At 40.3% G+C, this 27,715-nt stretch overlaps 1 protein-coding gene across 1 annotated transcript; it reads right to left on the bottom strand.

The window, feature by feature from the left end:
• Positions 1-284: 284 nt before the first annotated feature.
• PCOAH_00034030 (Uncharacterized protein) lies at positions 285-27,494 on the bottom strand (the record flags this gene model as incomplete). Its single annotated transcript, XM_020060197.1, has 1 exon — positions 285-27,494. One exon carries the CDS (start codon positions 27,492-27,494, stop codon positions 285-287), a length of 27,210 nt encoding a protein of 9,069 aa, XP_019915780.1.
• Positions 27,495-27,715: the final 221 nt, after the last annotated feature.

Here is a 27,715-nt window from a genome sequence, read left to right as displayed (position 1 = left end):
CGCACAAATGTGTAGTAGTATTAAATAGACAAACAAAATTAAAAATCATAACACAAACGCGAAATTAATAACACTAAACAAGGGTCGGATAATTGGTAAAACAAATGAGGTGCACGGGGGATCCGCATATCAAAGGGGGGATGTCTTCCCCCGTGCACAGGCGGGACAAACGTAGAATGTGCGAATGAAAAAATGCTCATGTAGGTGCATTCATGGGTGCATTAATGTGCTCCTTTTTTTTACCCTTTTGCAAATCGAATAGGTGCGTTGCGCGTGTTGTCGTGTTACTCCCCGTACATGAGCTGCATCTGGTCGTGCACCACGTAGGCGTCTAAGTCGATTGCGGTGCAGTTCTTAATCGCGTAGAGGAGCCTCTCTTTTAGAATTTCCAAGCTGGAGTACTGAGGCAACAACAAGCGAAAGCCACACGTAACTGCGGTGGGTAATCTCTGATCCGTTTGGCTGATACTGTGGTTAGGGTTGTCAACATCTATGATCATATACCAGTCATTCTTTGTCGTGGGCAGTCTTGATCTCCCTGAAACAAATCGAAGGAATGACTGTAACTGCTCATTCGTAAATTCTTCCAGTACTGCAAACAGTTTGTCCTTTATTTTCAGATCATTCGACCAAGTATGCGCTTTTAAGACGTCCAGGTTTATTTCTCTTTCACCACAAACCATGTGCTCCACATTGGTAAACTCGTATAGTAACCTCAGTCTACCCAAAGGAATCACGGAGCTGAATCCTTTAAGTAAATATCTCAACCCTTTAGATGATTCATTCATTTTGCACCTAGTCATTAACCGGATGAACAATTCTAAATTTTCAAAATTGATTGGTATGTTGGCTCCATTTCTTATCAACTCGATGGAATTCCCTCCAGAATCCTCCGTTATGAAGGTGATATCTCCTAGGGATTGTTTCAATTCTATGTTCCATCCACTGGACCTTTCACCGTTTACCATTTTCAACGTTTTAAGCATTTCCACAGCGACGAAATCGTAATCGCATAAATCTTGCAGTTCTAGTGGAGCTCCACATATTTTCTTCCAAATTATTGGATTGAAACATATGTTCAGAGCCGACGCTATGCATATACACATGCCCATAATTCGACCTAACGATTCATACATGGCTAATTCCATTGCTGTGGTAGTTTTCTCATCATACTCCATATTCATATGTTTTTTCTTCAAATCATTATACTTTTTGCTATTCTTGCAATTTTTACCATTTTGGTTATTCTTTTTAAAACTATCAGAGTGGACATTTTTCTGATCCATTTGGCTAGGTACGTTTTTTTTTTCAGTTTCGTTTTTTTTCTTATTTAATATTTTGTTCAGAAAATCATGTCTCGTTTTGAGCGATATGTTGTTCACAATTTCGAGCACGTCGCTATCGTAGCCGCAACTTTCGTATGAGCCTCTTTGGTCGTATTTGTTATCCACATGGAAGTTCGTCCTATTGCCTTGCTCTATTTTTTCGAATGTAACAGATTTTTTGCTGCCAAAGAGGTACATCTTGTCATTGTTCTTTACACCACGATTGGCTACCTTGTCTTCCCCATGTACAGGAAGCATATCTCTAGGCACTTCCTCACTGGTGTTGTTGTCTTTGCCCTCTGGACTGCCACTTCCACTGCTTCTGCTAGTATTCTCCGCATGCCTTCCCGCAGAAACGCTACAATGGTAATTGTCAACATTGCTATTATCATTTTCATTTCCCCCGCTGTCTGGTTGCTGAGCGCCTTTTTCCAGTGTCCCACTTGCATCTATGTTACAACTTTGGGTACTCCTATTCTTATGGCTAGAACTGCTTCCTTTTTCATCCGTCAACTTTTCTCTTGCGTCTTTCTTACCTGCGGAGGAGTCCTCATCATATAGGTGTTGACTTTCCCCATTTTGTCCTTCCTCCTCATCCAAGGAATCATTGCTCTCCTTGGATTTATAACCCCCTTGGTATATACCACTCTGCGACTTGTGTAATTTCTTCTTCATATTTCTTATCGAATTGTATATGTGGAGTATCTGCCACCTAAAGTTTTCCAAATTATCAATAAGGTCTATTTCGCCAACATAATCGGATTCTTTAACATTGTACGAATTTATTTTTGGGTTAATGATGACGGTATCTTGGCGTCCTCCCATTGCTTGGGTATAGTTAGGGCACGGAATGCACAGAGGAAATATGGGTAAACTCTTATCAGGGGAGTCTGACAATTTGCCCATAACTTCCCTCGAAATGGAAGAAAGAAATTCATGAAAGGGACCTCCAAAATCGGTTGCTCCTTCTCCTATAAATACCACCATGAAAGGTCTATCCCTTGGCTTTCCTCTTAATTTATGTGTGTCTATGTTTAGCAAAGAGTAGGTGCTTTGGTACCACATCGTGTGGGCAATATTTTTCGCCGTTGCAGCCATGCCTCTGTCTATTCTGAGCGTTATATTGGATTTCTCCGAGCTGGAGGTGGTAATATTTTTCAAACACTCCTTCCACAATTTTAACGAAGTGTCATGTTTGAGCAACTTCTTAACAAACAGGTAGGAGGACAACTGTACGGGCAGGTCTGAAGAGCCCATCGCTAAAACCATCTTACTGGAAGTGTACCCATTTTTACAGTGTCTTATGCAATCTACCAGTGAATCCCCTTGGGTTCCCTTTTCGCTCTCCCCACAGGTACAGAAGTTTCCATTTGGATTACCCTTCTGCACATTTTCCGAATTGGCTCTAATAAACTCGTTGTCCCCGCTAATGTTTCTGCACTCGCCTTTCCTCTGCGAGGGGACATTTTTGTAAACCAATCCTCCTTCCTCTACGATGGAATTATTCTTCTCAGTAGAACAGCTGTCATTATCGTCATTATCGTTCTTATCCGATTCTGCATTGGCCAAATTGTTCCATCTGTTCTTTCCATCCTGTTCCACTTTTGGCGCTGCGTTGGTGATGCCCTCTTTGCTGTCACCCTGATCGTTCACTCCGATCGGACCTTCATACGCGTCCTTTCTCCTGCGCGATCTCGCACACAGGCTGGCACTTCCAACATGATCAATCTGTTTAGATGCGTTCCTACCCTCGCTGCTATCTGTGTAGGTCATCACACGCGACATTAAGCAGGCGTTTTTCCTGTCCGTGCCTCCATTTTTCACCTTCACGGCGCTCCACGGTAGAAACTTGTCCCCCCCAGCAAAGAAACATAAAGGACATTCCAAAGTTCGCAATCCATGCTCCTCCAGATGAATAACCGGCTTGTTAAACAATACAGCCGTAATAGGCAGGCAACTCTCAAAGTACGTATTAAACTTATTCAACAAAGTGATACGATCCTGAATAATTTTCAAAAACAGGTTCTTATTCTTTTCGTATACGTTGCTTTTGTAAAAATCCACAGTCATAACCATTTTATTTTTCGCTATATATCTTAGACATTCATCGGAAAGCACAAAATACTTCTTAAAGTTTGGAGGAAACATTCCATACATTTTGTAATTACTTTGGTATACAATTCTCATGGTGAAATTATGAACCTTTTTTATTTCCTCTATGAAGTCATCCAAGGACATGTTTATTCTTTTCCACAATTGGGAATTCTTACTTGGCAGTTTTTTTTTTATTTTTTCCATATCAAATGCGTGGTATACAAATAAACTTATTTTTTCAGGAGAGTCCATGTAGCTACTTATCAAGTCGTATATATGTAGAACAAACGTGTCAAGTGTGTGTGGCCAAATTTTGTTGCATTTTTCTCTCACCACGTCATGATCGCATGGCTTGGACATAAATTGCAACTCACACATCAGGTCATATTCATCATCCACTTTGTCGTCCTGATCGCTGTACCCATCGGGGAGGAAACTTCCATCCAAGGAATGCTTCTTATAGTAATGATCAGACGCGGTGGAGGGGTTCCATATATGTTTCTTCGAAGCGCCATTCACAGTAGAACGTTTTTTGCTCCTATCATATCTGTTGTTTATTATGTTAAAGTGATTACTTCCATCGATGTAATTTTTTTCCATGTCATTTTTGTTGCTACTAAAATGGCAATGCATGGTATTTTCCCTCTCCTCCTCGGTGATAAAATCATTCGTATTTTTCCCCTTCTTATGACCGCACGTTTTGGAAGCTTCATGTGGAAAATGCTGCTTCAGGGGGTTGCCATTATTGCTCTCCTCTTCGCAATTCCCATGCAAAATGAAGAGGGCATTTCTCAACTGCTTCCCGCACAGGAATTGGCTCTTCTTTCTATTACACGTTGCACTGCTGTTACTGACTTGATGATTATCTCCTCCTATGTCTAACTTGATAGAGTTCATCGAACTCTGTTTTGTCAAGCTGTGCTCCCCGTTCATGTCATCTCCTCCGTGCATTAGTTCATTTTTGTTGTTACTGCCAGTTGGGTAATAGTTGGACGCGCTGCTGCACGGGGCATCCTCTGGGGTTATTTCTTCCCTTCCGTTGCTCTCATTGTGTGAGGCTCTTCCGCCAGTAAGCATAGCGATAGGATTAGCGGTTGTGCTTGCCGCCCCGTTTGGAGTGAACTCAGAAGGGTTATTACCCCCTTTGGTGGATTCATTCACGCTGTTATAAATATCGTTCGAGATTTTGAACAGCGGAATGTACTGCTTGGAGTTGACCCTGTAAGAGGACCTATCATACGTGTGGTACTTTCTTGACTTCCTTTCCTTCGCTACATTGGCCTCCTCCACCGCATCGTATGCTGAGTAATGATCCTCGTACCCTTTCATGTTGCCACCATGCATAATAAATTCGCTTATATAATTCTTATACTTGTCTGTCACGTCTGCAGGGTCATTGTTACAGATTAGCCGCCTGTTATTCTCATGGAAGAGGTACTCCTTCAGCACATTTTTGTTCGAACAAAAGTCGTACAGTAAAGCATCTCTGTTCAAATTTTCCATATCGATATTTTTAAAAATGTCGCTAAATAAGTGCGCATCGTACATACCATTTTTTAGGAAAGACCTTTTCTCATCGATCATATTCATGAGGCTACTGTAGAACAGCAAGTTGTTTCCATTCTGTAGGACCTTATCTACCAGGGAGGCTGATTCTATCATATCCTCTTCATACCTATATATTGTGTACGAATCTGTTACCCATTTTATGTCATGAAATTCGTTGAAAATTCCAAGTCCTTTTAGTAGCTTCTTTTTCCATTCATCATGCGTACTCATATTCCACTTCAACTTGAAGCTGTTAAAAATGTTAGAGAAGCTGTCTACTTTGAGAAGAATATACCCTAAGTCCAGCAAACTGTGGCAGCTTTTTAAATTTTTCTTCAAGTCGATGTTCATAAAATATTTTAATCTTTCATCCATGTAGAAGTAGTCAAATAATTCCAGAAAAGTGTGAAACCCTCTAAAAACATCCTCCTCACTCTTCATCTGCATTAGCGTATTTTTCAGCTCATCAAACTTGGGGATACTCTTAGCATCCAAGTATCCATTATTTTTAAATACGTCAGAAAAAACACCCGACTTGTTAATAAATTCGATTAGACTTCCTTGCAGGTCTTGATAGTTGAACATATTTTTCCTCGTACTGGAAAATACAAAACATTTTCTTTTCATATTTCCTCCTTTGCGGCTAACATCTTCGTAAGTAAGGTTTTCCTTACTTCTTCCCTCCTTCTGTGTAGGGCTATTTTTAATTACCTTCTCTTCTTCATCCAATATGAACTCCAGGTCGGTATCGCCATACATACCATCACCTCCAGAATGGACAATCAAATGGTTCAGTATGTTATTTATCTCCTTGCAATGTTTGCCCGGCATTGATGGTTTGTACGGGTCACCTTGACTATAACTCCTTTGCTCGTCTTCACTGTTGCCTTCCTCCACGGATGCGTATTGGCCATTCACACTTTGCTTCTTTCCCACCGGTTTGCGCATCAATTTGTTTCTGCTTACTGTGGCGATGCTTTCACCATCACGGTTGTTATTATCACGGTTTTCGTTATCCTCCTCAATTTCGCACATGATCATATCGCTCAGGTTCTCCTTCTGTGAGCATATCGTACCTTCGCCCACGGAGGGGAAATGGTTCGTGTGGCCGCTGTCGCTGCTGCCCTTCCTGTTAAACCGCTCATATATCGAATTCATGTCAACTTTATAACTGATTGGCTTCTTCTTCTTCTGGTCCGCGTGATCCGACCTGTTCGTTGGTTCCTCAAAGTGTGCGTCCTTTAAAAAGTGGCTTCCTTTGGACAAGCCTTGCTTCTCATCTGTTTTACCATCTACCGTGCAAAAGTTCGATATGGACATGTTTCTTGACGAATTATCGCAGCTGTAGTATTCCTCGTCCGTCCTTCTTCCCTTCCATTCATCATTCTTCTGGTTGCAATGGCCGTAGTGCACCTCTTCATCGCAGCTACCGACCTGTTTGTAACTTCTACCAGTAACTAACTCTTCTCCCCCAATGATGAAGGAGTTTATCTTCACAGAGGAGTAGCTACTACTGGAGTTATTTGAGCATATGGGAAAGCCAACAACTACGGAACAGTTGGAAAGCAAACCAGGGATGAGGTCCTTATTGATATAACTTCCCTTGTCCTTCATCTTACTTTTTAGGGATAACTTTATCCACATTTTTAAAACAGCTTCAACCTTCCTATTTTTAATTAAATTCTTTTGCAACAAGTCTTCTACAGATAACCCTTTTTTGTTCACCAAAGTGACGTCGGCCCCTAATTTGAGTAGCAGCTGCACCATCTTCGAGGTGCAGTTTTTCTTCCCATCATCTGAGCACGGGTTGAGTAACACCCTATGCAACGCTGTGTTTCCTTTAGCATCCTTCTTATTTATCTGCACACCATATACACATACTAACATGCTCACGATTCGACTGTACCCATACTGTGCAGCAACCATTAAGGGCGTTTCCTTTTCCACTTTGTGACAGGCTTTATTAGGGTTCACTTTTCCTATTTCTATTATTTTCTGAACACATTCTTCACATCCAATTCTGCAAGCCAACATGAGGGGAGTTAAATCCTTCTCATAAATAATATTCTTCATAGACGATACAAGTTCGCATGGAAAATCTTCCTGATTTATTTCGTAATGCTCAAAGGATACTTCCTGCTTTGTTTCATCCGATTTGGCTAGCAGGTCTGGGTTATACATCAGAAGGGAGGACACATTATCACAGTCATTTAGCAGTAGCGAGTTGTATAATTTGATCATATTGACGTGGTTTTTTATTCGCATTACCGTTTTATTTTCGCTATCTTCTGTAACATCCTCGTGGTGATTACCACTACTGCTTGTGTCCTTATTCGTTCTTTTCTCCTTACTCTTCATATTATTTGTGCCACTGACTCTTTTGCTGCACTTATTCTCATTGGAGATGGAGTGGGAGCACAGGTTACTCGCCTTGGTGTTATGGCAAGGGTTGAGGTGACTGTTCGTATACCCCTGCGTCGTGTCCACATCGTCACCATAATCCTTCACATCCTGCTCTCTCTGACTGTTATGCGTATCCTTCGGCAGGGGACCCTTCTCATTAGTACTACTCCTATACCCTTTGACATCCCCACTTTTGGTAGCACCAAAATCGTTCACATTGCCGTTGCTGAGGCTGCTCGAGCAGGAATACTTGGACGCATTTCGAGCACCTCCCATTTTTTCTTCCTTAATCTTTTCATATGACAAGTTCACCCCACCGTTTCTATAATTATAGAAGGTGTCAAATTTAAATCCAAATTCATATTTTCCATTTTTGTAAAAAAATAGACATTGAAGGTGAGGATCAAATTCTACACACAAATTATCGTTCGACTTAAAAGTGGCTACTTCCATTTCACACTCTTCAATTTTTTCTGATGGAAATTCCGCCACACAGAGGGGTAGTTTCAATGGGCATATGAATTTCCCATTGCTTGTCCATAACCAACGGTACCCTCCCCATAAAATGCCCACAGAGTTTTTCACCTCATTAGTACTGTTCCTGTTATCACATTCTTCAAAGTTGACAGTGCAGTTGAAAATAAAATGCTTCGCAGGGAACAGCGCTTCATACGAATCGACGCACAATTTGAACTCCTTGCACCCCATGTAATACATAGAACAGTTGCTCGCTTCCTCCCCGTGCTCTCTAAAATTGTAGTAATCCTCGACGTTGTTCAGATCGTTGTTCTTGTCCTCATTCAGGGTGCCACATGAGTCGTTCATATTACTGATGAATGAATAGTTGTTATCATTCACATGATCTTCTTTACAGAATATTTTGTTACTATTGATATGTTTTTTCCTCCTGTGTGAGTCGTTTATGCTCTGCTTTTTTTCATCCAAGATGTACTTGGCCTTCCCTTGTGTGGTACTATCGTTAATTTCCTGTATGGAGCTGTACTTCACATTATACGAATAATCCTTTTTCACCTTGTGGAAATTGTGAAGCCTATATTTTATGTGCAAATTGGCGTCATTACTGGTGGTGAAGTAATCATTGATGTAGTTGCTGTGCATAAAATTGCGGCCATTATTCTCCGGAATCAACTCATTATAGTAGGAAGTGTAATGCGTTCTATTCATATCATTTACATCGTAGTAGTTCGTCTTCAGCCCCACGTTGGCATTTAAAATTTTCTTCTTCCCTTCATTGGTTTTGCTCTTATTTGTCTTGGAATAATTATGTGTAATGTCAAAATTGCTCTTCGCATTTACTCCTATATCTTCATTTTTGCACAGCCTATTTAAATGGTTGTGCAGGTTCACTTCCCCCCCCTTAATCATTACGTTAGAGCTTTCCTTCTCCATGTCCTTCTTTGTGTTCGTTTCGAGAATCTTTGCACACGTTCTCTGTATGTTGGTTATATTTTGGATGCTGCCAATATCCTTTCCATTTTTCTGTTCACCATTGTTCAATCCGTCTAAGTCCATTTTGTTCATTTCTGATTGCTTAAAGGAATTCACAACGCCGTAGTAGTTTACGACTGGTACGTTTCTCACACATTTGACATTTTCTAGGGTTAGAAAATTCCATTTTTCCCCCTGAACATCTTTGCAGTGCATAACGTTGGCAAAGTGTACTGGCTCACTTTTTATTTGCATATTGGGGGTTAGAAATAACGTGTTGGAAAAGGGGTCACCGGTGCACAAGTGATTAGACTTGGAATTATAATAATGTACTAATACTTCATTATCCGGCTGCGCTATGATGAGGGGCATTTTGCTCTTCTTCACTACTTTGGTTGAGGATCTACTTGCACAGGCGGCATCTGGGAGGACGAAACAGGTAGGCTTCCACAGGTTTTTCTTCCAATTTTTGTTCACATTTGTAGCGCAATTATTCCTATATTTCATTTTGTGTGCATTTTCGAATTTAAAGTAAAAGTTGGTCAGCGGCGATACGAATATCTTCTCATTCGTGTCCATAAACTTCATTCGAATTGAGCAGCTGCCATAATTACTATGCTGAAATTTGTCTAATTTGTTCTGCGATATGATGGGTGTTACCTTGATGAGTGGTACAAAATTTGTCATCTGTGCACTGAACTCTTTTCGAAAAATTAGAGTGTCATTTGAGAACCACAGAACCTGCTTCCCAATGACCTTCACTTTTAGGATAATGCTATCCGTGGAGGACACTTTATTTATCATAAGTGACTTGACATTTTCAGCATCCCCGTCGAAAAATAACCCCATGGTCTTCACCGTCCCGTCCGCAATATTCAGCGTGATAGAACTGTTAACCCTGCCGTATTCATCATTCGAATTCATGGCGCTCATGTCGGATAGCGTCTTCGAGTAGGAAATATTGTTGTACGCATCGGATATGAGATACTTGTCATAATTGGCATTTTCATTTTCACCTTCGTTTTCGTAGCTGTTTATGGAAAACCGCTTACTGCCATTGCGATTGCCTCTTTTGTTCGTTGCGGAGTAGCTCAAATGATTCTTCCTAATCTGTTTAGTCTCCTTTGGGTGACGCGCATCTGCTCTATCGGCACCACTGTACTTATTTCCATTTGCCCTTTTTGCGTACACCTTTTTCTCCACACATTTCGGTAAGAAAGAAGCATACTTTAACATTTTTTCTTCCTCAAGATCATCTTGTCCGTAATTGTTATAGCTAATGAGCATATTCTCCGTAAGTTTGTGCGAATTAGGTCTTTTGCTGTTTTCGTAAAATTCTCTATTGACTGACATTTTACAATTTCTGTACCTTTTCAATTCGTCCACGTTCGGTTCATCCAGGCTGTGCGACTGTGACGTGTCTTTTTGTGCGGAATCATAATTGACACTCACGTTTAATAGCCCCACTTCTATGTGTACCAAATCGCTAAATGGGTTCACTGCACCGTTCAGTTTATTCGACACACCAAGAGAAATGCTAAAGGAAGAGTTGTGTGCACCTGAGTATATTTCGGAATCTCCCATTAAAATGAATTCCCGTGGCAAGTTACACAAATCAACTAGTTCGATATGGGTACCCAAATTGACCCTTCCAACATTTTGCAGATCTAAGTCCGCACTTAAACATTTCGATTCGAGGAGCAGAAATTCTTGAACCTTGTTATGCTTAATTTCTTGTAGAACGTAGTGAAAATCGTTGTCCGCGCTGAACACTATCGAAGGGTATTCAATCGCCTTTCTGCTAATATGCTTAAGTTGTTCCTTTTCCTTCTGCAATAAATGCATGACTCGATCTACACTGTGATTGTTGCATCCAGTACTGTCCTTCTTGTGCAAATTTTCATGGTGCCCGTGCGGGAATATCCCCCCTTGTGCAAAGCGCTCCGTTTTTTCCCTAGGTATGGGGAACATATCCTTTATTTTCAGCTTAACCACATCTGCGTTCGGAGAACATACGTGGTGTATTTTTTCATCAACATCAATTATGACATTTGCACAAACTTTCTTGTTCAACTGTAGCACATTGTCGACGAACATTTCGGGGTAGTTGCCCTCGTAGGGCTCATCCAGAATGTCTCTTCTGTCTACGGTATTCATAATTCTGTTATTCTCAGCAAAGAATAGGTGCTTGTTTTTGTCTCCCTTGAGTGTGGTAGCCTTTTTCTCTTCTTCATCCTCCCTACTGTGAAGGGAACAATTTTGGGCCCCCTTCTTAATTCCAAAATCGCACAACTCTTGCGAACCTTCATTTGGGTCTTTCTTCAAGCCATCCGAAGGGGAACAAACTGCTCCAACGTTCGATTCATCCACCTTGTGATGTCCTCTCCGTCTGACGCTCTTACCATACAACTTTGACACGTGATCCACCACGTACAGGTAAAGACAGTACTGCTTAAAATTGGTATGCACATGCTCATCGTAAAAATTCATGTTGTTACACATATCGGCCTTCTTAATATAATACGCAGCACAAGCGAAGTAGTGTATAAGCAACGCTGCGTTAATCTTCAAAGTGCTGTAGGTGCTTTTTTCCTTATTTTCAAACAGATCAAAATTGGAAAAATTGTGAGTTAACTTCTTCTCATTTTTCGCACTAGCAACAGTACTGTTTAAATATAGCGTGTTTGGCGTTGTAGGCGTGTTGCCATTATTACACGAGTTCACCGTGTCCGTGTTTTCCTGCAGGCTGTTGTTATTCACATTATTGGACGACATATTTGGACTGGCCCTGTTGGCTATATTCAAATTGTAGATTGTTTCATTGCTAACACTGCTAATCCCGTTGAAGTTATTATTTACCATCCTGTTGTTTGCAGAGTTCTGTATGCAGCTGAGGATATCACTGATGTTGTTGTTTAGGTTGTCTATTATATTGTTCACGTGCTCGTTATTATTTCTTACATTGTTGTTGCTGATGTCGATGGGTTTGTTTTTATTACTGCTTACCCCTTTGTAATTGTTTTCCCTATTCAGGTTCAAAATTTGGCTAAAAAGGGAGGACCCACAGATGTGCACACAGTTAAAAAGATAAGACAAAAATGCGTGGTAGTTGCACTTCACCCGGTTGTACTTCTGCTGGACGGTATTGTGTCTTCCATTTTTCCATTCCATGGTGTTCCTATAGTCCTTACTTTTCAAATTGTAATCGTTCATCATCATCTCCACTTCAACGTTAAACTGCGTTATCATATCAATGTCCTGCAATTTCTTATACTTCTTATCGCTCCGACTATTTTGTAATATATACGCTACACTAGACCAATACACCAGTCTGCATGCATCTATGCCAATAAACGTGGGTAGTCTATTCCCATTCATAATTAACCCAAAGAGGGAGGTTACTGCCAAGGGAGTAACACAGCAAGATCGTACCCTGGATGGACAGAGGGGATGTCTAACAAATGTATCCAACATCCAGTGCGCAACGTGAACCGACGGAGAAATGGCATAGAACATGTCCACTTTCACTCGCTTTGAAGACACGCTCTGAGCAATAGAACCCACTAAATGGTATAGCAACTCGGACTGAATTATAAGCAGCAGCTGATCTACCAACTTTTTATCTTCCCAAGTAATTACACACTGGTAGAATATCCTTTGCCATCCGAACAGGAGGGAACATTTGGAACTTTTCTCGTTAAGCAACTTATACACATTTTGTTTCATCCTAGAGTTTCTAAGCTGCCCTTGGTATTCTTGCCAATAATCCTCTTTCCTAAAATCTTTGCTTCTGCATAGATAATAAATGCATATACGGAAGAGGTACATGACGCTAAATAGGTTTAGCATCTCCTCCTTATTCTTCAGCGCGCCGATCATCAGCTCAGATATGTTATTTATTTTGTTCCTTCTTCTCTCACTGTTGTGGTGCACCGTTCGCATGTTCAAACTGTCGTCTCTATCGTCATGCGTATACTCGTCATCCGTCGACAAAGCGCCATTCCTATTCCCATCAGCAGGGTCGTAACCAAAGTCATGCTGGCTATCTTCTCCGTCCATTTTAACACCACACGAATCGTGCACTTTACCATTTGACGCTTTGTTGAACATCATGTTTGTTTTGTCTTCCCCACTTTCCTTCGAAAATATTTCATTTTTCCTATTGCTGCTCTTCACTCTTGTTGCTTTCATAATGGTATTATTATTGGACGGAATGGACCCCCTTGTAGTGACATCTAAGCAGCCATTGTTGAGGTGCCCTACCTCCTCTGCTACCTTCGCACATTCGTTTATTCTTACCAAGCTTTCCCTCAGCTCGTCCATAAACAACTTTGGCACTAAGGCTGCCATAACGCAGCTTAAATCGATCAGATACTTTTTCAACAACCACCCTGCAAAGAACTTGGCCGTTTTTCTTACTATCTTGTTGGAAAAACTCGAAGTGGAATACTCAAAATCGAAAAGGGCACTCTTCACGCAGCCATTATTTAGGTCATGAGCATTCTGGGGGAAAGATAAGGAATACCTACTTTGGCTGTTGAAACAAGCTACCAGGTTCATGATGTATATCCACAAATCAAAGGTGTCATTTTGAGTTATCACCTGCTGGTTCTTAATAACTGGAGTTCTTATGTTAAAGTATTGGAAAAAGTCCGATGGAATTCCGCAAATCGTTAGAATTTCTAACAAGTTTACGTGATCGTTTTTCGTTCCTTCCTTGTCAACGCTGCTCCTTCCTTCGGGGGCATAGCGGTCCGCACAATAGACGTCTTTCACATCGTCGGACAATAATCTGCAGTTTTCATTCTCTTCCTTTTTGATGAAGCTTCCGACGAAGGAGGAGGCGATCTCAACGGCAGGTTCAGAATTGGTGTTTTGTGCTTCACCATGTTTTGCACCTCCCTTTTGAGAAGCTGCCCTCTTGCCCCTACCAAATATGTGCTCAACGTTCACAGAGTTACTCCTCGCAAAATGCACTATTAGCGCATCACTTATGCCAACATCCACGAAGAAAAACACCTTAATAAAGCTTAGAAGCTTCTTAAAAGACCCATGCACATTCTCATTAGGTTCATAGAACCCATCGGAATTCATCTCCAGCAGAGTTCGCAACAAAATGCAGCAACACATAATTGCCTTGGTTCCAATCAAGCAAAGGCTATATTCGAAAAAGCCATTTTTCCTAACCCTATCTGAAAAGGTAGTATTTTTAAAATCTGAAACTTTGTTGTCTAATACCGTGTCTACCAGCTTCTCCTTCCTGACAAACATTTCCTGATTTTCATTACTTAGCTGACTTTCTTCCTGTTCTTCTAACGATTCATTCTCCTCGATAAAAATTGAATTCATTAAAGAGTTATCATTATTGCTGTTAGCATTTCCTGAGGTTGCACTATTGTCCACACAGCCACAATTGTTTATACTGATCTCGTTTAAGGTATTTGTGCTGTTGTTGCTGTTCTCATTGTTTGCCTTATGCTGTCCATACGAATCTACCGCTGCCTCAACAACCTTCTTAGACTCGAATTCGCTTAAATTTTTAAATTTCTTCTTAGCCCTTTTGTTGTTTTTGGCCCCATTTGTGCTGTGCTTCACCTTGCTGACCATGGCCTGATCCTTCTTGTGCAATTTCTTCGTAACAAAATTAAAAATCGCGTGGACGAAAACATCACTGCAGATGATGTCTACCAAATTGCAGAAAAACAGCTCGATGCATTTTCTGTCCAAACTGTACGCTACTGAATTTTTCAACTCGGATAAGCTGGACAACCAGGGAAGTTCATCAATGGAGGAATTCTTACCATCCTGATTTTTATCCTCAAATTTTTTCTTCTCTTCCGGACATACATTTAATCCTAAAACGCATATGATGGACAGAACTTCCCTGATACATTTGTTTATATCTAACACTGCTTTTCCTTTTTTGTTGTACACATTTACGTAGAGAGACGAACATTGATTCGGGATATACACCTGGTCACTCCCCTGTTGCATTAATTTGTTAACCTCCGATGTACGGTTGTGCAATTCGTTCGACTTCACATCGTTATTGGGGTCGTCTGCTCCGTTTGCATTTTCGCTAAAATTAATTATGTTATAAGTGTCCTTATCCGAAAGGGTGAATTCCTCCGTCATGTGACCCCTTCGAGCATTACCCTCTCGCGCTGCATATTTCTCCCCTCCTGTACTGCTGTACACCGAATTCTGCCCTTTTTTATGCACATAATTGTTCTTGCTCTTATCCAGGAGGAGTCTCTCCTTACTAAGGTTAGCAGGACCCTTATTTCTCAGTGCATCACACGACTGCGTATTTAGGAGTGTCAATTTAGGGCTCTTCGATTTGCTCAAATGGGGAACGTTTCCCAAATTGCCAACGTGTGATGTGTTCTCCCCTCCCCGGTTCATGAATAAATATGCTGATGAATTCCTTCTCAAGTAATCTGCTACACTAGTCAACGTTGTGTTCATTCTTATTATAACTTCATGCTTCAGGTCCTTCAATATTTCATTGTCCGAATCGAGGATGGACTGATAAAGCTTCACCGATTCGTAGAACTCCTTCTTCTTCAGTTTTATCTTTTTTAACTGCTTTTTTATGTTCTTCTTGTTATGCCCAGTAATGGCATAAAATTCGTTCAGGTATTCTTCATCCAAATTTTCCCTTTCATTTCTGGCATTCCTGGACTTCCTACTGTTGGGATCTACGTACTCCATGCTGAAGGTTGGACCCTCATACACTATCGTCATTGGATCTTGAAAAATAAATATTAAGTTCATTCTGCGTTCAAATTCGATTTGCGAATCTGCTTCGAATAGCACTTCAAGAACTGATCCGATGCTGACCCCTGAGACCATTAGTTCTGTTCGTAGGCATTTCTGATTCTGCTGGTCTTCTACATTAAATTTTACGCTCAATAAATCGCCTAGCTCATACTGCACATTCGCGGCAAAGACGTCATGCCTAAAGGGAGGACACATACTTGTGCGAAATCCAACTACATCATTTCGGTCAAATACTTCAGACACGTTGGACAAAACGCATTCTGCTGGAGCAACGGTCACGCCGAAACGGCCTCTCGTCTGAATACGAAAATTGATTATATCGTTCACTTCATTCGGACCAATATTCAAAGCAGGGAATGTCAGTGGTGCTAGACATAAAACGACACCTCCTAAATTTAACCCACGCAACACCCTTAAAACTCTTCCTTCCATGTTGGCTTCAAAATCGTCTGTCGGCCTACTAGACATGAAAAACTCCGATTGGGGTAATTCATCAAAGGGGTGATTCCTGTACGATACCCTCGGTATCAATCCTAATATATCATTGATGCTGTTACATTGGGAGTTTCCTTCATTATTGGCCGTATTTATATCCATCTGGTAATTCACAGAAATGTTCTCCTTCGAAGTTGTATTCACTGGTAGGTCGTCATTTTGGCACGTTTCATTTGCACTATTTACACCCTTCCTGTCGTCATATTCCTTAGGCGTCGATTCGGCACTACTTTCATGAGAAAATCTCACCTCGCTGTTGAACAACTTTTTCGTTTCCTGTAAGATCAATTGCTTGGGGAACATCTTAATGGGGGGCAAACACCTCAGGAGGAAGAACCCATGTATCTTACTCTGCTTATAATTTCTCATCACACTCGTGTTGTAATTTTTAAAGAAAAAATTAGACATTTTCATGTTCGTTCCTTTATGCCTTATGCAGCTTCCATTGGTAGGATTATCCTTCGGTGACGCAGACACGTTGTTCTGGGCCGCACTGCTGGAGTTCCCTTTCACCGACGCAACGGTCGTCGTTTTGATCTTCCTAACTTGGTTCGTCGAATTATTGTCCTGACCCATTCCTTGCATGTTTACAATCTTCCTATCAAAGTAGTTGTTGAAAAAAACGCTAATGTCATCCGCATCGTTAGGAGCTTTCTTAATACATTCCGTGATCAATCTGTAAAAATTGCAATTTACGTTGAGCTTATTCAGTTTCTTAAAACGGTAGGTGGGATTATCCTGGCCGAAGAGAAAGCACCTTAACAGAGTCACCGCCCCAGTGGGGGAATTCTGAACACAATTTATTAAGGTATACATAAAATCAGTGATCATCTTCTCACAATCCTTCACTTGCTGCTTACATATTTTTGTGTTACCAATTCTGATGTAGAAGGAACCCTGCTGATTTTTTGTCAATTCGTTGTACAGCTTTACAATGTTGCACAGTTTTATCAAAACTGACATGATCATTTTTAGAACAGATTCTATGAGGCTCTTCCTTTGAAGCGAATAAAATTGAGACTTATAATCGGTGTAGTTATTCCCATAGGAGTAGTCCTCATTTATATCATCCGGAGGGTTACTACCTGGATTAGTCTTTACACATTTTGTTCTACTTTCGGAGACGACTTGATCTGAATTTTCTCCCTGGCCATTTTCACCAGACACTAAGATTCCCCACAAGATCGTTTTTATCAAATTCCAGCTTATCAATTTTAGTTTCTTATAATTCAAGTTATCGTTCTGGTCATACCTTCCCGTATGGATGTCCGTTTTGCCATTTTCAGATGGGACACTTTTGTACGAGCCGTTGTTCTCCTCATTTGGAAGGTCATAATCGGTGGAGAATTTCCTGCACTGGCAAACATGTTCTGATGCGTATTCATAATTCCGATTTATGTAATTTTCAAATCGGCTTCTTTTCCTCACTGAGTTGATTAACTCCTTCTCCCGGTTAGAAATATTCTTTAGTTCATTTGCTACTAACTCGTTTTCCTTATCTACTGCTTTATCCCTTCGTGGTGAATTGTCTGCAAGGCTGTCCCCACACGGATCTGTGCACTCTATTAACTCCTTGTTTATAATAATTGCCTTTTTCTTCGTCCAAATATTTATCACGTCATTCACGTCATTGTTGATGGAAAGTTCCAGTTCGAAATTGTTCTTTTTGAGGAAGGACCTCACAGACGCATCATAATTTTTGTTGACGCATATTTCTAGCTGCACCTCTGATATCGCTTCGGCATTACCGTAAATATTATAAACGGGGTCCCCACTGATAGACCAATAATAAGATGAGTTCGATTCGTCATCTTCCCTTTGGAAAATATTTCTGTTCGTATGCTTAACCGACTTATTCACATTTCGCAGCGGCAATGTGTAATGGGGGGAATTGCTATACTGCTGTGTGCACAACGCCCAATACTGATTTTCGTGCGTGTACTCCTTCCTTACCTTAAAACCGCTCAAATTTTGCAAAATCATTTTTTTGTTTACAGGCACACCATCGTTAACCCTTCCGTGGTACACAACAATGCCAGTAATTACATTGTCCAATACGACTTCATGTTCGTTCTCATGTTCTGACGAATTGTAGTTCCTCACGCGCAACACCTTTTGCTTCACTTTCATCTGCTTTTTCTGTACACGTTCTGAATGTATATATCCCTTCACGTCGAGCAGATTTTTGGTCTCCTCACTGGTGTTGCAACCTTTCTTCGTGTAGGTCATTTCGCTGGAGTTCATTTTCTTAATATTTTTTAAATTCTTTCCAATGGGAAAAATTTTAGAGTTCACATTTTTAGACGTTCCTCTTATACATTTGTGGCAATGAGAACACATCACTTCGAATAGCGAATTATTTGCATCCATAAAAATTGTCCTCCTACTTCCTCCTATGTTCTTTTTCTTCAAATTCTCACTGTTTATGTGGACTTCCCTAAGTAGCGGCTGGCAGATGGTCAGCATATGGTACAAAAATGGGACAACATATCTGCTATCATTCAGGGGCTTCACTCGTAAGCATATTTGCAAAGCTATCAACCGTAACACACTTTCAATCCACAGCGTGTTCATGGAATTTTTTATAATTTGCGAAAAGCTAGACGAGTTCGCCAGCATTTTTCGATTGTACCGCAGGTACCATATACATGTGCTCTTCGTGATATCCGTCAGGGTAAAAGACAGGGCGTGCTCCATCGGTTGCGTGAACCAATAATGGTGCGAAAATTGGTTCTTTACATTTAAACCATCACACGGGTTACTACTCTCACCGTTTTTACCCCCTTCATTCATCTGCGTAAGCACGTTCTTCAACGGAGAGACGTTCCTAAACTTTATCGTAATAATATGCAACAACTTGAGCAACATCCAGCCATAATTTTGCACGGAAAAAAGGGACGGCTCGATGTTGGAAATTACTTTGTTGTCCTCGTATGTACCTCTGCTGGAGGACGGTACGAGCAAGTCCAGTATGACTGGCCATTGCATACTTTTGGCGGATTTCTGCCTCCACTGCTCAAATATCCCCTTTTTCCTCTTGTCATCCTTATTATACTTTTTACTCGTTTCGAAATTTTTATACTTCCTTTGATCACGGAGCGTGCCAATTTTGCCATCATCACAGAGGGCGATGCGTCTGTTCTTCTTGTGGAAGGACATACCCTTCTCCTTTTTGTTTCCGCTTGGTAGGTGCGTTTCAACTAGACGGCGCTTCCCATCTGACATAGTTTGCTCGTTCTTACTACCCAAGGTCATATTCACACTACCACTGTTGGTATTATCCGCATTGGCATAATTTACACTAGCACAAAAATCACCTCTCTCTACGCCCTTCTCACTGCAGTTACTCTTCTTCGTTCTTTTAATGTCATCCGAGTTTGAGTTATATCCCTTTTGGGATCGCTTATTCGGGCATACGTTATTATTATTATTCTTGTTCATGCTAACTATGGGGTTTTTAATACCTCCAAAAATGCCTGCACATAGCATAGACTTTAAGCTCCTACTGATGAGGTAACGACACAGGGTGGTTAGCTGCTCTATTCTGATGATATTCAAAACGGTGTCCAGGTCCGTGTCGTTAATTAAAAAGCTTAGTATTTCCTTTAACTGCAACAAGTCCTTCGAGTCGACGCTCTGATCCATGATGCTGTTAACATTTACGATTACCTCTGCCTCCACGTCTTTCGAATTAACCGGGGTGGTGACCTTACCTCTAAAAGATTCAAAAGTGGGGAATTCTTTTTTTTTCTCAGACCCCCCTTTATTCGTCATTTGATCATGGTATTCTTGAATAAAGTCCTGTTTACGCATGGAAAACATTTTCTCCGTTTTGGAAAGACCATCACATTTATTCTGCACCTCGGACATGTTATGATCCGATAGGTTTTCCTCATAATCCACCATTGAGTTCGTGTACTTGGTAACATACCCAGCGTTACAGTCCCACTTGCCACCATTGTTGCTGTTTCGTCTAATGAGGTCATTTTCATCAAACGATTTGGGGGAAAAAAAATAAAAGTCAGATTTGCAATTTACCATGGTTGAGTTTAGCTCTTCCCCTGGTGTGACATCATTGACCTGGTTAGAAATATAATTCTTCATCAACCGAGAATCCTGCCATAAGGATTCCCCTATAGTATGCTTCACATTATTCTTGCCACGATTGGAATATTTCATAATAATAGAGTTGTTCGAATGATCGTTGTTCTTTTCACAAAAGTTGTAATGCATATAAAAGTTCGACTCATCATTGTAAAAATTGGCGCTGTCGCAACTTGGGCAACTGTTGGAGGAATTCCTCGCCTTGCTGTTACGGACGTACATATCTATCTGCTTTGAATTCACCCCGTTCTCCTTGTCCGATTTGGGATCTCCATTATTGTACTCCTTCAAACTAACATTCCTTTTATACGTTTTTAACAATCTTTTCAGAAGACACAAATTTTTGGTCGTCCCTTTTCCGAAAATATTCTCCGTGCTAAATTGTATACACTCCAACTTCTCATCAATACTATTTGGGTGTCTAAGGATATGATCAAAATAGGTCATTGATGAAACATTAGTTTTTAACGAGCTGGCAAAGGTTGGCATAGTGGCGGCTTCATGCACCAAGTGGAAGTCACTACGATCTGAGTATATCTTCCTAGCAGTAATGGGGATGTCATAAGAATTTCGTCGCATAAATACAAAGTGCTCATCCCATTGTTGTGAAAAATTGTCCTTGATAACTATCGGGCATAAGCCATGTGGATACGTATTAATAATCCATTCACACTTTTTTAATATCTTATCAATTTGTTTTTCCCTCTTCCTTTTTATTAAATCTACTGCTGATTGTTCGCTACTTCCGTTGCTGCACTTCTCCGTGTTTGGTAACACATCGTTCAGGTAGTTCAATTCTTCCTTCCTCAAATTGGGCGAAATGTACCCATCCTGTTCTGTATCTGACGGGGGTTGTTGGTCATGTTCCCCTACATTCTTGCTGCACAGAAATTCGTTCTGTTCGTCACTATTGGTAGAGTTAATGCTCTGCTGCTTTTCATCTAGCGCAACATCCGCATCGTCCACTTGATCCACTTGGTCCAACCCCTTGTTGTACAATTCGAGGAACTCCGTACTTTTGTCATTCGCTTTGTCTTCACTCCACTTGGACTTTGAATCAAACTTACCTTCGATGCTCTTCTTCTGATGCTGTATTTGGCTTTTCGATATCAGGTCAATTACCCCCTGCTTGGCCAAATTGCACGCTATGGTTATTTTCTTCATTTCCAGCGCTTCACTTATGAGGGCACTTTCCTTTCTTTCCCTACTGTATACACCACCATGTGGGTCATTCTCCATGTCTCTCCCTTCCCTGTGATTATAACCGATGAGGTACAAAAACACCGCAACAAAGGCTATTTGGGCTCTTTCGAAATTTTTGTGGAAGACGTTGTAAAATGTGCCCAGGTACTTTACAGCATCCTTGTCATTATTCATCAGTCTCTTTAAAAATTCTATGTTTGTCTTAGTGCACATTTTGGTGGATCCACCTCCCGTTGGTGCATTCTCCCTTTCGGCTTGGCTGACAAGATTTTCCCCTTCAAAATTGTTCTGAGGGATTACCTCCCCCTCTGCGTACATCGTTTTGTACGTCTTCATGTAAGACTTTGCCACAGACTTAAACTCACTTATGTTAATTTCATTGTTGGATCGATTTGTTAATATACTGTTGGGGGACCCCTCCTTGATCATCTCCTCGTCAGTCATTTTCGTAGCGGATAAGAAGCTGGAAATGCTCTCCGGAATTATGTAATGATTGAACAGGTAGTTCTCATAGTCGCACACGGAGCAGTCTGTAAGCTGAAGCAGAATAGTCCTTATGGCCTTCTCGAATTCGAAGTATTTGTTCCTTTTTGAAGAAATGCGAATATATTTTGCCGCATTGATCAGAATAAGCGGTATGGGGTACGGGTTCCCGCTCATCAGGCTTTTCCTCATATTCACGTATATTTCATATTTGCTCACATTGTCTGACATGACAGTAAAGAAGGTTAAGAAGTGAGTAGCCAAACTTGTAATGCTTATACAACACTCGGCAATGGGGTGCAAACTGTCCTTGTGCACCGACATTTCGAAGGAGAGGTGTCTAGATGTCAACAACCCCTGCAATGTTATCTTCAAAAACATGGGCCATATATTCAGGGCCATTTTTAACGACAGATAATTCTTCAATTCCTTGATGTAGGAATATCTGTTACTTTTCTTATCCACAAAAAGGTTGGTGACATATCCCAGGCAGGGTATTATTCCGCTTATGATAAAATTGCACGCTTGCAAGAGGGTCAGATTCTTCGGCTTAATCATATTTTCACACAACTCTAGAAATGATGTTTTCTCATTCAAGTCATTTCGAATAACCTTAGACCCAAAGATGTATATAAATTTGTGCAACCCGTTCTTCTCATACAGGTAGTGATACGAAATGCTGGAAAGAACGCGCATCCCCACACCCAGCATTATCTTTAATATTTCCTCCAAAAGGGAAAATATAAAGTTCAATTTTTTGGAGTCATTCCTATATTTGATTATCCTCTTCCTCAGGTGTTTAAGCTTCTTCCCATTTTTCATGTACTTTTTTTTTTTGGAAAATTTATACATAATCCCATTCAGTTGTGCTTTGAAGTTGTTCGAGTCGCTATTCGCTTCGTTATATTCTTGCAAATTTTTTCTAATGTAGAATTCATCAGACTCGTCCGAGTTGTAGTAATACTCAGACAGGCGCATGGACCTGCTCTTGCTATTATGCGATTCGATGGACTTTCTCTGATTTGTCCTGACTTCCATATGCTCATCATTTATGGTCTCCAAACTGGTTTGAATGAAGTCAGACAACTCGTTCTTGTTTATATATATTTGCGATGATGAATCGTCCGAATGGGATATGACATCGTCCAGTATGCCCTCCTTTTGCCTACTCACCAGGGGAATCCAAGACTTTTTCTTCCTATCACACTTGGTATACATTAAGAAGGGCTTATTTTCTATGTCTAACGACGATCTCGGGCTAAAAAAACTGGAGTACTTACTGTTACAACTGCTTCTATCCTCCAGTTCATTGCTGAATGTGTCAAATAATTGGTTCTTCAAGGTGGACGATATGTTGGATCCATTTTGCAACAATTGCATGCTCGCCGATTCGTCCTCTTCTCCTTCTTCGCTGATATCCTCCCCAAAGTCTTCCACCTGCTCCACTTGGCCTTTTGCCCATTTTGCATTCCCTAATTGCGTAAGGGAGTTCTTTTTCCTATCGTCAGGTTCCCCCTCCCTAGCCATCTCGTCGTATGCATTATAAAACGGAATGACCGGCTGGTACAAAAACGTTTTCGCACTTTCATACTCCGTTGCTATGGTTAATATGTACGTCGTCAGCATCAGCACGATGCCCCGCAAAAAAATAGAGGCCACTTCACTAGCACTGCTCACATGGTTGTTCTTATGCTTTATCTGATTCAATATTTTTACACAAAGGTCAAAGTGGCTATAATTTGCACAGCTGTCATTCTTCCATTCATCCTCATAGAAAGAACACAACTTGTGAATAATGTCACACGCCTTGTTCTCCATGAGAAAATCGCTCTCCTCATTATACTGCACAACTGGCACATTTATTGCATCATTCGTTTGATGATTTATGAGAGAAATTAACTCTTCGACGAATATTCCAAAGTGTGTAGATTCTATGATCCTGCTTTTGGTGTTTTTTTTTCTCTTTTCATACCTCTCAATTTCGTGTTTGTTCTCCTCATAATACTTTCTCTTCTTTCGTTTTTCTACCCTACTTTTGTTTCCATTCGCATCATTTATGTTGTCTACATTACCAATGTAGACAGTCGAATTAGACGACGCTGACGAGGATGTGCACGAGTTCATGTTCGTAGAATTTACATAACGATCAGTTGAGCTTAGGTTCATCTTCCTATAAGAAACGCTTGAACAGTTGTGATACGGGACACTTAACATCCGTTTCATCATTATTTCCAAAATGCCCTTATGTTCCAGGGACTTCAAAACCTTCAGTATGATCTGCGAATCAAGGCTGTTATTTTCGGAAAAGAACTTGAGCAATTTTAAGATGGTCTCAATATGAATCCTCATAAATACGTTGCTTATAATTATTTTATCAGCCTCTAGTAGTATCTGAAAGACATTTCTTCTAAGCAGCCATAAACTCCCATTCAGGTCCAACTCCTCCATTTGGTAATATTGGTTTACGCAGTAATCGTCCCTTCTTACGAACGGACTTTTCAGCTTAATTATTTTCAAAAACGATGTAATCAATCTTTCCGACAGGGAGTAAAAGTTCTCGCTATTTTCTATCCTATTATTTTCCACATGCATGTTGTTCTTCAAATATAACTTCAAAATGCTCAAGGCGCAGATCTGCGAATCGGAAGTTTGGTTCCATTCGTAGAGGTACTCCCTATACATTCCGACGTGGTCGTTCGCTTCACTCGCGCTGTGGGTTGCATAACCATTCGGGTAAACCTCGTTCCTGTGTTCATCCCCATCAGAGAGAAGTTCCCCCCCAGGAACTGCACACCCTTTAGCCAATTTAAACAGCTTCCTCAAAATCTTATTATTATTTTCTGTGCACTTAATTAGCGTCTCAAAGGTGTAAATATCAATGTTGCTGTATAATGTGTACGAGGATTCTTTTTCCATTATCTTCCCATAATCGTCATCATTCCAATCGCAAAAACGATACATGTAGCGGTTCAACGCAATGGACACCTTATTGTAAAGCTCCACTATGTTAAGCGGGTTTCTGAGGAGAAAGTTCCGATTAATATTTGGGATTAATTTTCTGTTTACTAATTCATCTACGAATGCAGAGGACCAGCAACAATCCTTTGGAAACTCAAAGACGCACGTGCGTGAGGTGTACACCTTCAGCTTTATGTTGTTATTTATTAGTATGTTGTTATCTAGCGGGGAGTTCTTCTTTCTTATACTTGTTGTTAGTAAATGCCTTCCATTCGAATATATCACTATTTTCCCATGGTCGTTTTGAAAATCGCAAGTATTCCCATCATTGCTGTAACATCCTTGATCTATCAGTATATCAAATATGATGGTGTTCATGTTGGTAATGTCGTACACGTTGATCAGTTTACTCGCATTTTTGGTTCTGTTATGGCCTCTCTCATGGTTGGATACTTCACTATTATTGATACTGTTAAGCTGGTAAGCGTCCTGATCGTTATGCCCCCCATTTGATATTTTGCTCGATTTGTCATAAGTCTCCTTTTCAGTGTCTTCCTTTTCCTTTCCGAATGATTCTGCACCAGATGACTTGATCAATTTGGTGTACATATGATTCTGCTGAAAATTAATCTCCAAAAAGTTGTACTCCTTTTGTTTACTCATGTTCTCCTCCGAACTGCCATCTGTGCTGTTTTGTTCACTCCCCTCGTCTTCCACCAATTGAAATGTTATCTTGCACTTTGAGCCAAGTTCATCCAACACCTTTATCGAATTGTCAATTTCGAAGGACACTGCCACTTGAAATATGTACGATCCGTAGGTGGGCAGGACGTTACTGGAATACTCACAAGGTTTCACAATATCCTTCAGGCACCTCTGTGGATTATTTTTTATTTTTAAAAACATAGGGTACTGTAGGGAAAAGAGTTCCAACAACTTCAGCGATTCGTATTCGTGCAACGGAATTTTGCACATCAGCCTGTTGAAGTCTGTGTAACTGGAGCAGAATTCCTTGTTACTATTTTCTACACCTACTACGGTGCAATTTTTTTTTTTTTCCTCCGATTTGTTTCCACTGAGGAGGTCTTGATCATTACCAATCTTTTTACAACGCGATCTTATTTCACTTCGCAGGTAGGGGATAATAATATACTCCGCCAGGGTGTTCAAAAAATGCACCAAATATTTTAGCGAGTTCTCATACACCGCTATGGTTAAAAAGGTGTCCACTATCTTCAGCGTCAACACCAAGTCTTTATTACAAATGGCATATTTTAATATCTCCCTGCAAATGTCACTAGTATTATTGTACAAATGCAATGGCAGGAAGGAGTAATTCAACTTATCACTTGGATTAAAATGCTCCTCTGTTGTTTCCTTGCTGCACATGTGGGAGTAGTTCTTCTTACTTTTATTAAGCAGCTGTCTAAGAAACAGATATATCTCTTCGTTTTCATTTTTAAGAGAGTTTATCCCCTTTAATATAATTTTAAAAATGTCGTAACAGTTCACGCTGTAAACATTTGATGGGACGACTGCTGCGCTACTACTTGACTGGTTCCTATTTAGGTTGAAAATTTTGAACACCATGTCCTGCACTATGGATGTATCATCCAGTTTGTTTAGAAAATCCGATCTTATGTTAGAGCAATACTTTTCATAATCTGGAGAGGGAAGCATTTCGCTTATTATTTTCCCCGTCTTAAACAAGGGAGCTTTTATGTTATCACTCATCGCATGCTCAATCATGGATTTCACCTCTGAGATTGACTTATTCTGATGGTTGTATATAGAATTTCTTACATTTTCCAAATACTTTGGCAACAAAATGGTGTTGTTTGTCACCTTTGAAATGTTTGTGAAGCTTCTACTATCTGAATTTTTTCCCTTTTCATTATCATCATTTATAATGGCATCATTCAGGCTAATCATTTTTAGGAACTCCTCATATTTTTTATCCTTCCATGATGTACTATCCATCTGATTCAGGACGTTGTATAGGTAATCTCCATAGTCTTCCAATTCGTCAAAGGGCTCGACCACGCATTTTTCATCTATATATTCTTTGTCCCACACATCTGCGTTATCCTTCAATTTGTGCGTTTCACTTATAGTAGAATCGTGAACCTTTTCGTCATTTTTAATGCTGCTTTTTTCGTAATTGTCCAGATTGGCTTGCTTCTCCAGTTCAGCAAGGTCTGGTTTGTCATCCGCAGGAGTATCACTTTTTTTGAGAGACGTAATGATGAATTTGATCAACGTTCCACATATGTGATAGTAATATTTCCTCTTCTTTGACTCCAAATAGTTAATGAACTTTAAAATATCCTCTTCGCACTTCTTGTTCTTACTGGGGTTATATTCACTAAATTTTAGACACCTGACAAATTCCAAGTAGACCTTTGCTTTATGTAACAAGCGCAAAATATTTTCGTAATTACCTATCACCCGGGAAGATGACTGCAGGAGGAGGAATTCGCCATAGTTGCTAATGGGTTTAAAAAATCTGGTTCTGCTTAGGACGACGAACTCGGAAACGTAACATTTATTCTTGTTCTGAAAATGGTCAAGGATACTCCTTAATTTTCCCGAAATTAAAATTTTGTCCTTCTCTCCTATATCTTCGCACAGCGAATATAACTCATTCATTTTTACTTCTTACTATGTTGGGCAATTAAACTACGCTAAGGATACACATATATGGACAAACTACCCATGTGATGGGGGGAAGGATGGAAAAAAGACACACAAAAGGAAATAAATACGTTGAAAAAAGTGGCGAAAAAAGAAGAGGCGGCCTCTGGTAAGACTCATAGAACGAAGTATAAATCTTCACCACATAGTTACAAATTGTTTAAATGACGTGTTAA

This window comes from Plasmodium coatneyi, chromosome 11, assembly GCF_001680005.1.
Source record: "Plasmodium coatneyi strain Hackeri chromosome 11, complete sequence".
Taxonomy (NCBI): domain Eukaryota; phylum Apicomplexa; class Aconoidasida; order Haemosporida; family Plasmodiidae; genus Plasmodium; species Plasmodium coatneyi.
This window is presented reverse-complemented; position numbering and strand designations above follow the sequence as displayed.